General features: G+C 35.8%; 2 protein-coding genes across 3 annotated transcripts; one reads left to right on the top strand and one right to left on the bottom strand.

The window, feature by feature from the left end:
- The first annotated feature begins 714 nt into the window (after positions 1-714).
- Positions 715-2,492, top strand: LOC107768192 (zeatin O-glucosyltransferase-like). Its single transcript, XM_016587299.2, has one exon. The coding sequence runs from the start codon at positions 958-960 to the stop codon at positions 2,317-2,319; it is 1,362 nt and encodes a 453-aa protein (XP_016442785.2). The 5' UTR covers positions 715-957; the 3' UTR covers positions 2,320-2,492.
- Positions 2,493-2,644: 152 nt separating this feature from the next.
- LOC107768212 (dihydrolipoyllysine-residue acetyltransferase component 2 of pyruvate dehydrogenase complex, mitochondrial) lies at positions 2,645-12,026 on the bottom strand. 2 transcript variants are annotated; one of them, XM_075221345.1, is made up of 19 exons: positions 11,806-12,026; positions 7,273-7,357; positions 7,016-7,101; positions 6,822-6,910; positions 6,678-6,718; positions 6,258-6,313; positions 6,086-6,160; positions 5,887-5,979; positions 5,086-5,322; positions 4,916-4,988; positions 4,694-4,782; positions 4,417-4,502; positions 4,263-4,338; positions 3,821-3,888; positions 3,671-3,737; positions 3,477-3,572; positions 3,293-3,395; positions 3,122-3,217; positions 2,645-3,024 (listed from the first exon to the last, which is right to left on the bottom strand). In XM_075221345.1, exons 4-19 carry the CDS (start codon positions 6,908-6,910, stop codon positions 2,954-2,956), a joined length of 1,416 nt encoding a protein of 471 aa, XP_075077446.1. In that variant the 5' UTR covers positions 7,016-7,101; positions 7,273-7,357; positions 11,806-12,026; the 3' UTR covers positions 2,645-2,953. The 2 variants fall into 2 exon arrangements, with proteins under 2 accessions (XP_075077446.1, XP_016442803.2); XM_016587317.2 differs by having other exon boundaries at positions 11,811-11,969.
- Positions 12,027-16,605: the final 4,579 nt, after the last annotated feature.

The raw sequence follows: 16,605 nt of genomic DNA on the forward strand, positions 1-16,605 counted from the left end.
GTATATCAACTGAAGCAACCGAAAAGACTGAAGAGCTCCGCCTCTGTGCATCCTATGGACAATCTGGTTAGAGAGGAGTAGCAAGTATATCGGAAAAACAAAGCAGCAGCAACCCTTGATCAAGATTTAGATATTTCCTGTCTTTTTTTTTTTTGGTTTAATCTGAACATTGTACATTACTTTGATACTAGACTTCTAGATTTCCTATATGATGAAAAGGTCTATGTCCATTGTCCTTGTACACAATTTTGAGCAACCACTTGGTGCTATGATTAATGGAATTTACCTCTTCATCTTGCAATGCAGTCGCCAACTACTCCTGCTCAAGTTGTATATTTGAAGAAAAAAGACAGTCTGGTGCACTAAGCTCCCGCTATGCGCAGGGTCGTAAGAAAGGCCGAACCACAAGGGTCTATTGCAAGCAGTCTTACCCTGCATTTCTACAAGAGGCTATTTCCACGATTCGAATCCGTGACCTCCTGATCACAGGGCAGCAACCTTACCAGTTATGCCAAGACTCCCCTCCAAGTTGTATATTTGAAGCAACCTCTTAAAAAAATGGAAGATGTATGAGTCTAATAAAGTTGATTTTCTATTCAATTGTATAAAAGTGCTGGCATCAATTTGGCTTAAAATATTACTATACCATCAATGACTTTGTTTTATTCAAGTAAAAATAGCAAGAAGACTAATTCTTGAGAAGCAAATAAAATATAGAAAGCAACAGCTGCTAGATATGATGTAGATGATGAGTTAAAGTTACAGGTTTTTTAAATCATATCTTAGTCTGACAAAATTCAGTTTTCTTATCCTATTCTTTAGACTACCTTAAAATATGTACTTTTGTTGACTTCATTTTCCTTGGAAACCAAGAAATATTATCTAAAGATAAACAAATTCAATATAACATGGTCCAGTGAACTTGCCCAAAAATAAATCTGAGTAAAGAAGAGAAGTATGGAATCTGTTGTTGTATTTGTAGTGCCATTTCCAGCACAAGGCCATCTTAACCAGCTGCTACAATTTTCATGTCTGATCTCTTCATATGGGATTCCAACTCATTTTGTTGGCTTCAAAACTCACATTCAGCAGGCTAAATCAAGAAACCTTCAAGATATGCAGAAAATTCAGTTTCATGAATTCCCAACTCCAGATTTTGAGTCTCCTCCTCCAGTTCAAAATTCCATCTCAAAATTTCCAACACATCTTCAACCATCTTTTGAAGCCTCTAAACAGCTACGCGAACCGTTTTCGAATCTCCTACATGAATTCTCCAACAAAGTGAAAAGAATTATTGTTATACATGACCCTCTTATGTCTTCTGTGGTGCAGGATGTTTCTTCCATTTCAAATGCAGAGTCCTATGCCTTCAATTGCATCTCTGCTTTCACTCAATTGTTTAGCTTTTGGGAAGCTATTGGAAGACCTTTTCCAGTTGAGGGAATGCCAAAAAATCTACCATCAATGGAAGGCTGTTTTTCCTTTGAAATCATGAATTTTATGGCTTATCAGTATGAGTTTATGCACTATAGATCAGGAGATATATTCAATTCATGCAGATTGATTGAAGGAACTTATGTTGATATGTTAAACAAGTTGGAAATGAATGCAAACAAGAAGCAATGGGTTGTTGGACCTATACTACCAGATTTAACAATGGTTGCAGGCAAAGATTCAAGAAACAGGCACAAAAGCTTGGAATGGCTAGATAAACAAGCTCCAAAATCTGTTCTTTACATCTCTTTTGGATCGGCAACTACAATGACCAATGAACAAATTCAAGAATTGGCTATGGGGTTAGAAAAGAGCAAGCAAAAGTTTTTGTGGGTGTTGAGAGATGCAGATAAAGGAAATGTTTTTGATGGAGAAACAAGAAAAGCAAGAATACCAAAAGGGTATGAAGAAAGAATGGAAGGAATAGGTATGGTTGTAACAGATTGGGCACCACAGTTAGAAATCTTGGGACACATTTCTATTGGCGGATTTATGAGTCACTGTGGTTGGAATTCATGCATGGAAAGTATTACAATGGGAGTTCCAATATTAGCTTGGCCAATGCACTCTGAACAACCATGGAATGCTTCACTAATAATTGATATTTTAGAAGTTGGTATTCCAGCGACAGAAGAAGCACACCAAATGGAATTGGTTAACTCATTAACAATTGAGAAAGTTGTAAATAGATTGATGGTGTCTAAAAAAGGGAAGGAGATGAGAAGTAGGGCTGAGAATTTGGGTAGAGAAGTTTGGCAATCAAGAAATGAAGGAGGTGTTTCTCAACTAGAGCTCAACTCCTTCATTGCTCATATTAGCAGATAGATTGATTTTGATTCACCAAATTTGTCTAGTTTTGGTTGTGTATTACACCAGTGAGGCAAAGATTGAGTGAGACACTAGTGAGGTGTCTTTTTATTCAAGTTGCTATCAACTTTTCTATATGATTATGAGGGTTGGAATTTTGTTAAAAAAATCAATCCGATCTTGTTTCACGACTTCTTATCCGGCTGATTTAAAGCATTTGCCGCACTAATTTTAATTGCTAATACGTTTTTATCTTAGCTCTAAGAAACGATATTGAAACAGACAGAACTGTACCCATATGTTAATCAAGAAGATAATCATGGATTCAAGCAACAGCCTCATATTGAACAGATTAGTGAATCTTATTAAAATAATGAATTTCAGTAAGTATTCTATCAACTCAATGACCTCGAGCAAAAACTGGAATTTACACTCTGCGCCACGAAAAACCTAAATCAATGGTACACAGCTTTGCAGCCTCATTTATTCCCAAGTTGTTCAGCCACTTTCCCCTAATAATAATGCTTATATCAAGCAATAAGATCAGGCTGGCACATCAAATCCCACTAATCATACATCAAAATTCATCCCATTTGTTGAGGAAAACGTGAAGAATTCAAAGGATCAACAACAACAAAAAAGAAGTATCAATCTACAGTAACATAGACTCTGGAGTCTCTATGTAGCCTTTGAATGCTTTGAGCCATTGTGCACCAATTGCGCCTAGACAAAAGGAAATAATTAAAGGTTAATCATGAATTGCTTTTTAAAGAAGTGGATATGAAGAACCAACTATCTAATAGTCAGTAAAGTCACTCACCATCAATCACCCGGTGATCACAGCTCAATGTTACAGACATCATACTGGCAAGCGTATACTGGTCTTGGCCCGAACCAGGTATCACCCTTCTCTCAGCTATTTAAGAGCAAGTGGTGATGAGCACAAGATATCACAGCTGAAATTAATCAGTTCAATGAGATGCAAGCTTACCAGAACCAACAGCTAGGATGGCTGATTGTGGAGGGTTAATGATGGCACAAAACTGTTTAATACCAAAAGGCCCTCCCAAATTGCTAACAGTGAATGTCCCTCCCTGTGAAAAAAGAAACAAGAGTTGAATAAAATATACTTTTGTCCAACTATGCAAAAGAAGATATTTAACTGCAATGCACACCTCATAATCCTGTGGTTTTAAGCTGTTCTCTTTTGCTTTCTGGGCTAAGTTCTTCACTTCCTCGGCAATAGTGGATAAACCTTTCTTATCAGCATCCTGCCAACAACGCAGATTTTCCAAGATGAAATATAACCGGTAGTAAGAATCAAGATATATCCAATTATTATAAGCAGTAGACTGGGATGAGAACGAACCCTGACAACAGGAACGTAAAGCCCATTGTCAGTCTGCACTGCTACATTGATATTTATGTTGTGATACCTGTTTGCAAGAAAGAATGCACTATTAATATACACAGCAAATTTCAACTACAGAAGACTTCTTGCTTCATATCTTCCACTTACTGGCGAATGTAATCATTGGTCCATGAACTGTTGCATTGAGGAACTTTTCGAAGAGCTAAAGCAGCAGCCTGCAATGAAGTTACCCAGATCATCTACCTCTGAGACAGGTCACCACAAATAACTGATGACAAAATCTCTCTTATATACCCCGTATTATGTACTTCTCCATTCCAAAAAAACGTTGAAACAGTGGTCAAAAGACCTTTAAGAGTAAAATTTACATATTTACACCGATTACTTCAATATAAGTGTAAAATTTATATATTTAGAAACTATATTAAAAGTCTTGGTTTTTGACAAGACTTTTTCTCTCTTTTCTGGACTCTTCACGAAATACAGAAATGCTAGAATCGACTCCTTGAAACGAGATAACAGGACCATTGCTCTCTTTTCCTTTTTCCTTGTCAGGTGGCACAGTGGATCTAAATGGAGTATTTCATACCTTTATTACAAGATCATTAACAGATAACTTCTTTCCTCCCGAAGCCTCTTGCAATGAATTGAGCTGGCTCCTCAATCTGCAGACCAAGCAACAGGCAAGATGAATAACAGAAAAATAATCAATTCGGCTGTTGAACAATGAAAGTAATACTCACTCCATAAGTTTGTCGACGCATGCATCAACAGTCAAATAGTAATGGGGAATGGTTTGCTTTGACAGCAGCAACCTAGAAGCTGTCACCTGCACAGATTACACCAAAACTGGTATAACTAGGACAAAACCTTGTGCTTGTAAAAGAAGTGGGTAACAAAAGTATAACTAACAGGCTAACACTTAATACAAGGGATTAATTGGAGATAACACGGACAAGCATCTAAAATTGGCTTATTCTGGGAACATGAGGATGCATACCCTAGAGGTGTAAATAGTACCTTTCTTATCTGTGAAACAGGAATATCTGTGTAATCAAGAGATTCCTCAGCCTTAGGAGCTGCTGCAGGGGCTTCCTTTCCGCGAGAAGCTACATTATCGAGAGAAAAATAAAGATTATTGATTCTTCTTTGACAAATCTTTCCTTTCATAAGAAAAAAAAAGGAGACTAGGAACATCAACTAGCATATAAGTAAATATATGCAGACTAGGAAGAATGTTACCAAGATAATCTTCAATATCAGCTTTCACAATACGTCCCTCAGGACCTGTTCCTTTGATGTTTGAGAGAGGTATCTGTTCATGTTCATACAAATGCAGAATTAACCTCAAGGCTAAAACATATCAACCTGAATCATATTTCCGAAACAAATTTAATTGAACAAGATAGTACATTGTGATCTTCCGCTATTTTTCTAGCCAGAGGACTAGCAAAAATGCGATCTGCCGGAGGCGCACTAGGTTTAGAAACTTTTGGCTCTGATGGGGTGACAGGTTTCTCGGCAACCTCTTCTTTGGAAGGAGTTGGAGGAGGAGGCGCTTTTGGTGAAGGTGTAGCATCCGATGTTGAAGGTTGGTAATCTTTAAATTTTGCAATGTCATCTTCCTCTTCAACGGTAATAGCAATCACCTACAGAATTTCCAACATTCATCAAACAAACAAAATTATGATTAATTCTCACAATGATGTAGCTTTTTTGGCATGTAGCTCAAGGCACAATAAGATTCACAGAGGAAGAACTTCTGCTGGGTCACCTATATGAGATTAGGAGCCTATTGTAACTGGCATGATGGATTACATCATAAAATAGGGGAATTGTCAGGTTCATTATTCAGCTATTAGCTAAAATATCAAAGGTTCAGCAAAGCGCCAGCCTAGAAACAAACGACCAACTAGAATATAAGTCAAATGAAGGGACTAGAATAACCACATTAGCCTTTGTGGTGGAATGTGCTGTGTGATGCATCAACTATATCAATGCAGATCTATACAATTATGTAGAGATTTTACATCCACACAGTGCAAATCCTGAACTAACAAGTGAAAAATTCAACAATACAGATAACGGTGAGCCCCTCAACAATACAGATGACAGTGAGTCCCTTTATCACATGGCTTAAGGTCTAAATTATCTAACACCAAGATAAACAGACCAAACTGGTACTCCCAATCAGTTGGATTAAGCATCAATACCTCTCCAACTTTGATACTACTTGCTCCGTCACCGCGAAGAATCTTAGCTAGATATCCCTCTTCCATGCACTCCATCTCCACTGTTGCTTTATCCTATAGGGAAGGAGTAGCATAAATACCAGAATCCAGAAGTTAAGACACATAAGGGAGAACACTCCCTCAATAACATCATGATAAAAGAAGCTAAAAATGATCATACTGTTTCCACTTCACATAGCACTTCACCAGGAGAAACTTTATCACCCTCTTTCTTTAACCATCTGGCAATATTTCCCTGTATTATAAGTATGGAACCACTGAGACACTAAGACAAACATAAGTGGAAAATAATAATGATGCTCAAAGGAGCTTTAGTGAGAGAAGCTACATACCTCTGTCATTGTAGGTGAAAGAGAGGGCATACCAATCTCTTGGTGTGGAGGAAAATCTGAAATAGAAAAGACACAAGATTAATTTGACTCCAAATTTGAGGGTTCTCCCTCTTTGGTTCCATGTTTCCAAATTAAAGCAACTAAGGATAAGAAGGATGCCTCAGGCAAAAAGTTCGAAAAACAGACACAAATACAACTAAAGCAGATAGGGTTAATGTCAATGCAAATGACTCTATTAGTGTGCATTGACATGAAGTTGCCCTCCCATGAACCTTAACTGATAAAAATAGGACTAAAGTTGCAGCGAGTAGATAAATGCTCATTGAAATAGAGCATGGTTTATAAGCATTTTGGAGGATGCCCTGAGAACTGATTTCTAGTTAAATAGCCAAAAGCCAAAGTGACACTAAAAACAAGAACCTGAAGCAGTGGAGAAACACCTCCTTGAAGGCACTTGTGATCTGACACAAAGAAGACAAATCAGAATCTGCTTCAAGAGTCTGATCAAAAAATTATTTTCTAAAAATATATATAAGGGAAGAAGAAGTAAGCCAAAGAACAAACCCTCTCATGAAAGCCATGCTAGCAGTGGAGGCAGATGGAGCAATTGCAGCTCTCAGAGCATTTCCATTATATGTTGCCACACATGACATCTACAGTTAGAAGCACGTTAAGATAATCTGATTGCTGCTAAAAAATCAACAGGAAAAGCAAGCTATAAAAGGAGGGTAACAAAGGAAAAGAGGTTTAGTCACAACCGTGGGAGATACTGCTCTACAGCTGTTGTTGGAGACTGCTGAATCTGAGTTGCATCTATTGAAACCAGACTGGCACCTTAAAATATCTGTAAAAGCCACACATATTTGAGTCATTCATTACAAGGAAAAAAATGAAAACATCGCCACCGTGAGAGAGCCAATAACAAGAAAATAACTGACCATTAGATGTTCAGAATGACAAACATATGATAACGTGCATAATTCATCAACAAGAATAATTAAATCTACTAATATACCATCTCCCTTCTCCACAGAAGGCCTCGTGCCATTACTGAACCAGCGGAGAGAGTCATGCCGTAATAAATTTGAAGAACTTCTGATCTGCAAAGCAACGGAAACAGAAACAAATGAGATGAACAGGTTCTGGAATAACAGAACACACATTTGAATGTTCCAAAGGGCATAAATTACTTATATTAGGTGATGGCATTTGAAAGAAAAAAAAAATCTGAGAAAGGTAAGTGTATTATTTTATTTTTTTTAAAAAAGGGCACTGAAAAGGCGTTGTTCAAAAGTATTTACAGAGAGTCCTATGGAGTGTCCCTTCCTAATCTTCTATCATTGCTTCAGCTTCATTTACATAATTCTGTATACACCAAAAGTAAGCAATTCATCTTTATCTTCAGAATGGAGTTTCCTTTGTGTTCGAAGTTCGAAGCATTTGTCATTTATTTCTCTCCATATAGTCCAACTCCACTATATGCATGCAGAGATGGTATACCACCACTTATTCTGATTTGTACTTCTTACTTCAATGCTTCAGCACTTTAACAGGTCACAAGTATCATTAGGCATAGTCCATTTAAGTCCCACCAGGTTAGGAAGCAGCTGCCACAGTTGGTCAGTAATATGACAATGCAAAAATAAGAGACTGGCATTCTGAGACTTGACTCCACAAAGGTAACACTTTGAGCACAAATTAAATCCTCTTTTCTGTACATTTTCATGTGTCAGGCAAGCCTTTATAGCCACCAACCAAGTGAAGCATGCCACTTTTATACTTTCGGCATTTGTCTTCCAAATTTCAACAGAATTAGCCTATAACAAGATTTCACTGTGAAAATACCCTTGCTATGAGCTTTCCAGAGTAGTTTGTCTTGTCCTTGGGTCAAACCTCTAAAAGGTTCAAGTACTTCCACAAATTCAGCCATTCTTCCCAATCCCCATGTCTCCTAAAATTGAAATTCCATCCTTTTGCCCTCTAGTAATAGCCAAAGTAGCATTCAGTAAAACAGTGAGTCTGAAAAGATCTGGGAATAACTCTTTTAAGGGAGCATGCCTAATTATCCAAATATCATCCTGGAAAGCAATCCTTCTTCCATCACCCACCACAAAACCAATATTGCCAACAACATTTTTCCACAGAGCTCTAGTACTCCTCCATAACCAGTAGTCCAAAAACCTTGAGACTCATATTTTACACAGTATATAATTTAAAGTATATCCCTTTCTTTTCTTTTCTTCTTTCACACTGCGAGGGAAGAAGATGAATGTATGTTGCTTGGACGTAAGGTTGTCCAACGGGAAGGGACCAAATTAACGGGACGGGACGGGACGACATTTAAGCGGGATGGTGGCGGGACGGGACAAACGGGACGAAACGTTCGTCCCATCCCGTCCCGCTAACAAACGGGATGGGACGGAACGGGACGGGACGGGTTCGTGGGCCTTAAGTGTATTTTTTTTTTAAAAAACGTCTAGTTTTTTGAAAATTACTATGTTTTTAAAGTTTGCAACGGCTAGATTTTTGACTTATTTAATAAACTTAAATGTTACTATGTTAAAATGAAAATTAGAAAACTAAGTAAAGAATTATAAAATATTAAAACAAAAGACTTGTAATGAAATATTCTAGTAATTATAAATTTATAATAGAGTTATAATTTATTTAATATAATTTCAAAGTATTAACTATTAAGTAACTAAGACAATTCATAAATAAATTCAACGCTTAGAGCCTTTTATTTTTTTAATAGAACTTTCAAATCTCAAATACAAATATAATTCTTTTGAAGAGCACCTAATTGACGCAGCCACCTTATAGGAAGGGTTCTGTTTGAACTAGGCCTCTTAGTAGCTAATTACAAATTATCATACTAATATTTGTAAGCTCCTATATAGCTTCTTTGTAACTTATCAATAATATCTGTCGGACGGTACGGGACGGAACGGGACGGGACGAAACGGGACAAACGGGACGAAATGGTCGTCCCGTCCCATCCCGTGTCCCGTTTAACATTGGCTCATCCCATTTAACTTGAAGCGGGACGGGACGGGACGGCCCGTCCCGTTGGACAACCATACTTGGACGGGTGCAGCTATCCTATACAGGTGTAGATATAGAGGTCCCGTCCCGTCCGGACAGCCATACTTGGACGGGTGCGGCTATCCTATACAGGTGTAGATATAGAGGTCGGATTCTTCATCACATGAGTTTTAAGATTCATGATATGGTTTCGAGTGCGGATAGGGGTGCTGGGATACAACTGATAAATGTATATTATGGAGTATATATTTCGATTAATCGAATCTATTAAACTAAAACTTATCTACTCCCTCCGTTTCAAATTAGATGAGGTACTTTCTTGATTGATTGAGACAAAACGATTCCCTCAATACAGCTTAACTCCGTCAAGCCTGTACGAGTAGTGAAGAAGTATAGAGCACTTTGGTTGGTTGTTGACCAACGGAAAGCATGGGAGAAAAAAAGATGGACAAACGAAAAAGGGCTAAAAAAAAGGACGAAGTAATTTCATATATAAAAAGAGCGGTACACTGAACACGAACCCAATATCAAAGAACTAAAGAGGAAGCTAGTCGATCATTCAACAGCAGGAATCTACCCTAGGATCCAACCTGCCAGCTTTCTTCTCTTATGATATTTCGAATAGCGAGGAAATAACAGATCTGCGATAGAAGTCGAATACAATTAAGTAACTAGGGGCAAGATACAGACTTTAGAGCGTCAAGTCATACACAAATCGGAGTGACTTCACTACCTGAAGAAAGAAAGCTGCTTCGGCAGGGTCGAAGAAGACGTGTAAGACACCGAGGGGCCGGGGCTTCTTTATTGTAAGGCGTCTAGAAGCCCAATTTTTGTCATGTCTTATGGGCACACAAATGTTCACAAAGGAAAAGGCTCAGGGGGCGGAGCTTGAAGAGCGAAGCGAGCCGCGCTAGCCTAGCAACGTTTTTCAGCAGCAAGCTACGGTCTAACGACCCCCTAACCTAGGTTGGGGTACTGCTATAAAGGAATAAGGAGAGAGACAATGCAGAGAAGCACTTTTCGAAGAGAGAGAAAGAAACCTCCCTAACTCAGAAAGGCCCAGACTGCGCTGAGGAAAGAATGGCACTTTACAAATCCCCTATGTTCCAAGTGACTAGCTTGGCTGGTGATGCGTTCACCCACTTGCACGCTTCCTTGCAAGCACGAAATCCTTAGTTCGCCCGCTACCACACGCCAGGTCCGTACTAGAAAAGACTCGGTCAAGGTCAAAAGCACCTGCGGGTGACTTTTTGTCTTACGACACGGCATGGTAATTGATCGAGTGCGCTTTCCTTTCTCCTACTCCCACTTCGGGAAGGGAAGTGCTAAAGGGCGGGCATGCTCGACTGAAAGGAGAGGAAAGCTTCTTCACTTTCGGCACGGGCGCGGACTCCGCGATCTCTGGGTCGCCGAGGTTCCTTTTCTTCCGCCTCTTAAGATCCGCTATCTCTATGATTTGATCCTTCGAAATAAATGACATATTTCTAAATTTGGAAATAATTCAACTTTAAACTCTTCATTTTACCCCTAATGAGAATCGTTTATAACCGCACAAATGTCATGGCCCACAAAGCTTTTACCCCTTAAGCTTTTAAGACCACAAGTTTCAAAAATCTTCTTTTTTCGTAAACTCCGTGCCGAATCAAACTACCTTATCTAAATTGAAATGGAGGGAGTAATTCTTTATTTTAAAAATAAATAAATATTATATTCATAAGATGTCTCGTGTAATAGCAAAGCATCCTCATACTTTATACAACTATAACCATATGTATACATGGCATAAACTCAAAAATCAAACCAAATGCCCAATCAATCTATTCTTCTTGGTCATCAATTTAGTCAAAGCACCCTAGGTAAGTTGACCAAATCCGATATGGATCGCCACGGCCACACCCTTGTTGTGTCAACACGGGTGTGCCAAGGATTTTGAAGAGTTCGAGCAATATAGAATAATAGAACACTTATAACCTAGAAAGGGAAAGCGAGAGACTGGAAAAAATAACTAAATACAGATAGCAAGTATATGTGATATGACATTCTGAAATGATTTGGCCAATTGCTTGAGGTTTCACTATATGACTAACATCAAGCAGCAAACCATATGCCAAAAGTCTACAAGACAAAAACAAAATAAAAAGATCTTTTTTCGCACCCAAGGGTGTGGCAAATGAAGTGTGACGAGAACCATGAGATCTCAAATTCAAATCTCCAATGTGCCTCTAAGTCTTGATGGGTAGAGTTGCTGGTGGGAGGTAACATGTAATAATCGAGGTGTGAAAAAGGTAGCTTGTGATTATCAAATGAAAATGCGCCTCGTTCAACCTAACATCAATATAAATGAATCGCACGGATTCCAAACTCGATTGACTTAAAATGCGGCAGAACCATTCACGGACTAACATGGATCATACTACAATTGTAAATCAGATTCAAAATTAAGCAGATTTTAGGGATTCAAATTGAAATAAACAAAAAGAAAAAGGAATCTGAAGAATCACACCTTACCTTTTTGGAGTGACGAAGAACGTGAGTAGCGTACGTCATGATTGGAATGGTTCCACAAACCAGAACACCTTTAATTCGGTGGTGGTGGCTTTTGGAGTGTGGAATTTGGGCGCAACAAACAAAAATGGAGGAGCCTGCCTCTTAATACTCAGCTTAGCAGCCGTATGTATATTATGACTTTCTTTTATTGAAAAGGGGCAAAAGTGAATCTTTTGTCAAATTGTTGGGGCAAATATATGCCAGTTTTATAAATGACAGGGGCAAAAAATAACTAACTATTAATGGACAGACAAAAATATCCTAGGCAGATGTACAGGGTCAATTTTGGCCCTTTTTCGTTTATTATTAGGAATATCCGATCAAAATCAATGTTTATTTTTTCTACTCGGTATATATATACGGTTATATAAATATTATACATAAATTATTAATATAATATATTACATATTTGCCGATCATTTTAAATTTCAGTGATTGGGCGATCGGCTATTTCAGTTAATTTTGCTAAAGTTTAAGGATAAATTCCTCCTAACCAGAGACCTTTGTATGTATATTATGGCTAAGGACACGTTTGTCCATAATTTTTTCTTTTTTTAAAAAAAGTGTTTGTTCATAAAATTTTGTAAGTTTATGGAGATTTTTTGAAAACAAGTTTTTCAATAATCAAAAAGTAGTTTTGACCACTTTTTTTATTTTTATTTTTATTTTTATTTTTGCACACACAAAATTGCAATATTTTTAAAAGTGAAATATCTGTTCAAACATAATTTTAAATTTCAAGTATTATTTTTCAACTTAATTCCAAATACTACTTTTTTCAAAAATCACATTTTTATGTCCAAAAGCCCACTAATATTCTTCCCCCACTCGCCTCACTTTTTATATGTTTTCTTTTTCTCTTTTATATTTAAAATTCAATGTTTAAAATAAATGGGTATAGCCATATTAGGTAGGCTAAGGTCGGTAATATAGCGCCTCTCAAATTCTGAAAATGCACTTATCTTTCCATTTACTGTCGTTTTTGTCACGGCCCATTTTTTGAACAAGTTGTAACGGATCCGATCGCTAAGTTTGACCAAGGAAATTATTTGTGCTTATCAAAACTATTATAACTTCAAACTTTATAGGTAATAAGACAATAATTTAATCAGATACTTTTAATTAATTTGAATATCTAAAATAAACTCACTTCAAAACTTTATTCGGAGTAACTACTGAAATACTGCAAAGTTATTATCAAAAACACATGAATCTTAACCCACCGACTATGTCTATGAAGCCTCTACTGATAAACTGACGCATTGCTCAGGACATGAGATTTCCGGCCAGATCTCCAAGTAAACAAAGAAATAGCAAAACGATGACGACTCAAAGGAATACTCCACGGATAAAAGCGGAGCTCACTAATTGCACTGGAAGTGAAGGAAGTTCTAACGTGTAGTTTGTTCACCTGCAAAATGGATTCTTACATTATACCGCAGATCAATACAGGTTCCAAAAAAAGAACGTCATTACCATCCATTTTACTCAGTGAGTCTTAACGACAGGAAAATAACTTTGATAAAATATACGTTACAAACAAAGATTCTAAATGCATGGAAAACATAAAGCTTCTAAGAACAATTCTAAAATAATTGAATAACAGCTTTATGAATATTCTAAAAGAAATTCTTTTTTTCTTTTTCTTTCTTATCTAAAAAAATACTTCATTTTATGCTTTGGGAGTTCCAATTATCCTAACTTTATGCTTCGGAAGTTCCAATTAATTAATTTTAAAGTTGCACACCTAAACATAGAACTTACTGTTGATACAAAGAAAAAGGGGAATTAACTATTCAATTCTTACCTACTACTATTGTAGGATAATTGGCAATAAAAAAATTTATATACCTAAATTCAAGAATTAGTGATCTATAAAGAAACCTAGAACTTTATGTTTGCCTGTGAGAGTAAGCAGCAAGGCTGTTTTGTGGGTGCCTCTATTCAGTGACGGATGCAGCATACAACTACCGGGTTCAATTGAACCCACTACTTTCAATGCGGAACATAAATTTACGTGTAAAAAATCATTAAAATTGCAATAAATAGTAGATATAAACCCATAATTTTAAATGCTGAACCCATAGAACTAAAATACTAGATCCGCTTCTGCCTCTATTTCGTATAAGGCTTTAAGTTTTTGCTCAAACAGAACGAGCGTTTTGTTTTGTTTAAGGCTTTAAGCTTTTTGCCTTGCAACATCGAGAGAATTACACATAAGTACAATTCATATACATATATTGCAATTAGTTAGCCCAATTACAATTTTACAAATTTATAGCCCAAAAATAAAGGGCTAAGGTCCAAAAAACGCTTTTTACATCACCAACTATTGCTATTATTCCTTCTTCATAAATTCCTACGCTTCGCATAGATTCCAATTGAAACAAACATCTTCAATGATGGCATTTATTTTCTGAAAACACGTAAGGCTTTTATATTTGAATTTGCTTTCTTAATATAAAATTGTATAGAAGTGAAAGCACTAGAAACATCTATAATTCTAGAGGAAACTTAAATTGTTTAGATGATAAAATGAGAATAGTGATATATTTTAGAACCATTAATATTATTGAAGAATCTTTGTCAAATCTTATATTTGTTTCTTCCCCAAGTTTCAAATGGTAGAAATAAAAAAAAAATATTGCTGCAAATTTGTAATTTGTCAAAAAAACAAATAAATTGATTTTATACATAGATTTTCCGAGAAAAAGTAAGAAAAAATACAAACATTTCAATTTTAGTTTTAATTGTACATGTACATTATATGTATAATAATGTATAAATTTGTACATAAAATATATAATAATGTATATCAAAAAAAAATAAGAAAAACAAGAAGAAGAAGAGAAGAAAGTATCAAACTTTCGTGGAGGCCAATTATACACTATATATATATATACAAAAAAAATATTGTACAATGAAAAAAATTATATTTATATAACATTATACACAAATATACATACTTATACATATTTACACACAATTATACATAATTATACAATATTGTATAAGTGTGTATAAATACCAATTATACAAAATTTAAACTAGAAAACACCTTATGTACATCCCCACACCTCTATTTTAACACTAAAAATTTACCTCACCAATTAATAATACCATTATTAATCAACACCCATCCAAATTGAAGCACGAAGTTACAATGTTAATCGAATTAAAAAAATTCAAAACATTCGAGTCGAGTTTTTATAGAGCCCAGCAGTAGAATCAAAAAATTTCCGTCTAAAATTCTTCACCCAATTGAGTTTAATGCGCAGGGACATCCATGGCCCATATCATGGAGCTTTGAAATTCAACGAAGATGGCTTTTTCAGATCTAAAACTATAATTCAAATTCAAAGGATACAATTTGTATGGTGTGACAAAGAAAAAAATGAAATAAGTAAGAAAATATTTCTGTGAAAAGATAGGAACAGAGAGTAATGGAAGACGACGAAAAGGAAAGAAGTTCTGGCAGAGAAGATGATGGAAAGAGTGAGGAGGCAACGAAGAAGACGAGGGAAAAGAAGGAAAGTCTTTTTATCAATTATAAGGGTTTAAATCTATAATAGAAGTATAATTTTTTTTGCACTCAGGCAAGATTGAAAAAATTACCTTGAGCGTTTCTTGAAATTTTTATAGATTTGAGGAATGTTACATTTTTCTCCTCTCTTTTTTTTTGCTTTCTATATTCCGAAAATGAATTAGCTTTTGCTTTAGATACTGTTGGTACTGCTACGTAATATTTTTTTTATTGCTTTGTTTTAGTGCTGAGGTGTAAATAATATTTTCACGTGTTCTTCATCAATAATGGTTTTCATTTTTAACTCAATTTTTAATTTCCATTTAAGTCAATTCGAAATATTATTTAATTTTTAAAAACTCCAGGATCGAGTTTTGGAAAAAATGTATGCCAAAATAAAAAATGTATTATTGATATAATCTAAAGAAAACAATTAACGCAAGAAAAGATAATAGTGTATCTCTCATTCGTCACTAATAAGTTGTAGAATAAGAGTGAAGATGCTCATTAATAGTTTATCTCCATTTGTGTATAGTTTAACTATTTATCTCTTGAGATCTTATAAGAATATTTAGGAGGAGTCGTACTGCTTAGTCGTAAACTAATAGTTTTACTTAGTCATATATACTTTGTAAAAGGATGAGATGTTCACCGATGGCCAGTCTAAGAGGACCATCCAGACATTAGAGGCTATTCGGAGGAAATCCGTTGATTTTCGAGGTTGTTGGGACAAACATCTACCCTTAGTTACGTTCGCCTATAGCAAGAGTTCTCAGACGAGTATAAGCATGCGAATTTATCCAGTTGAGACATTCTTGATTGATTCACACACATCTAAACATACGCATGAATAATAAAGTAAGTGATGAGCTCACGGTACAAAAACATGCATAAATTTTTTAAAAAGAGTGTCTTCATTTCTTTTAGTCTTCTCATACAATTTTTTTTTTTTTTTTTTGAAGAAACCTAACGAGAATTCTCAAAAGGAAAAGAAAACTTAATAAAGGATAACATATTATTAATGCTAACCTTTTTATTGTTTGAATTTATCTCCATGTAGTCATAATTATTGTAGTATAGATTAACAAGCTAAAGTCAAGTGGTATCGAAATAATCAAAAGTTAACATAATATTATATTGGGAAGGAAACAATAGATATTTTTTGGATTATAATAAACAAAAATATGTCTAGTTATTCTTTTTAAAGCAGGGTATACCTTACTATTTTGTGCT

Source organism: Nicotiana tabacum, chromosome 9 (genome assembly GCF_000715075.1).
Source record: "Nicotiana tabacum cultivar K326 chromosome 9, ASM71507v2, whole genome shotgun sequence".
Lineage (NCBI taxonomy): Eukaryota > Viridiplantae > Streptophyta > Magnoliopsida > Solanales > Solanaceae > Nicotiana > Nicotiana tabacum.

What these genes read in the sequence shown, in the direction of transcription:
- LOC107768192 (XM_016587299.2), top strand. Translation starts at nt 958, where the DNA reads ATGGAATCTGTTGTTGTATTTGTAGTGCCATTTCCAGCACAAGGCCAT.
- LOC107768212 (XM_016587317.2), bottom strand. Translation starts at nt 11,849, where the DNA reads ATGACGTACGCTACTCACGTTCTTCGTCACTCCAAAAAG. An exon ending in TGCTATGTGAAGTGGAAACA is followed by an intron (nt 5,980 to 6,085) that starts GTATGATCATTT and finishes CCTTCCCTATAG; the next exon opens with GATAAAGCAACAGTGGAGAT. An exon ending in GTAGTATCAAAGTTGGAGAG is followed by an intron (nt 5,323 to 5,886) that starts GTATTGATGCTT and finishes GAAATTCTGTAG; the next exon opens with GTGATTGCTATTACCGTTGA.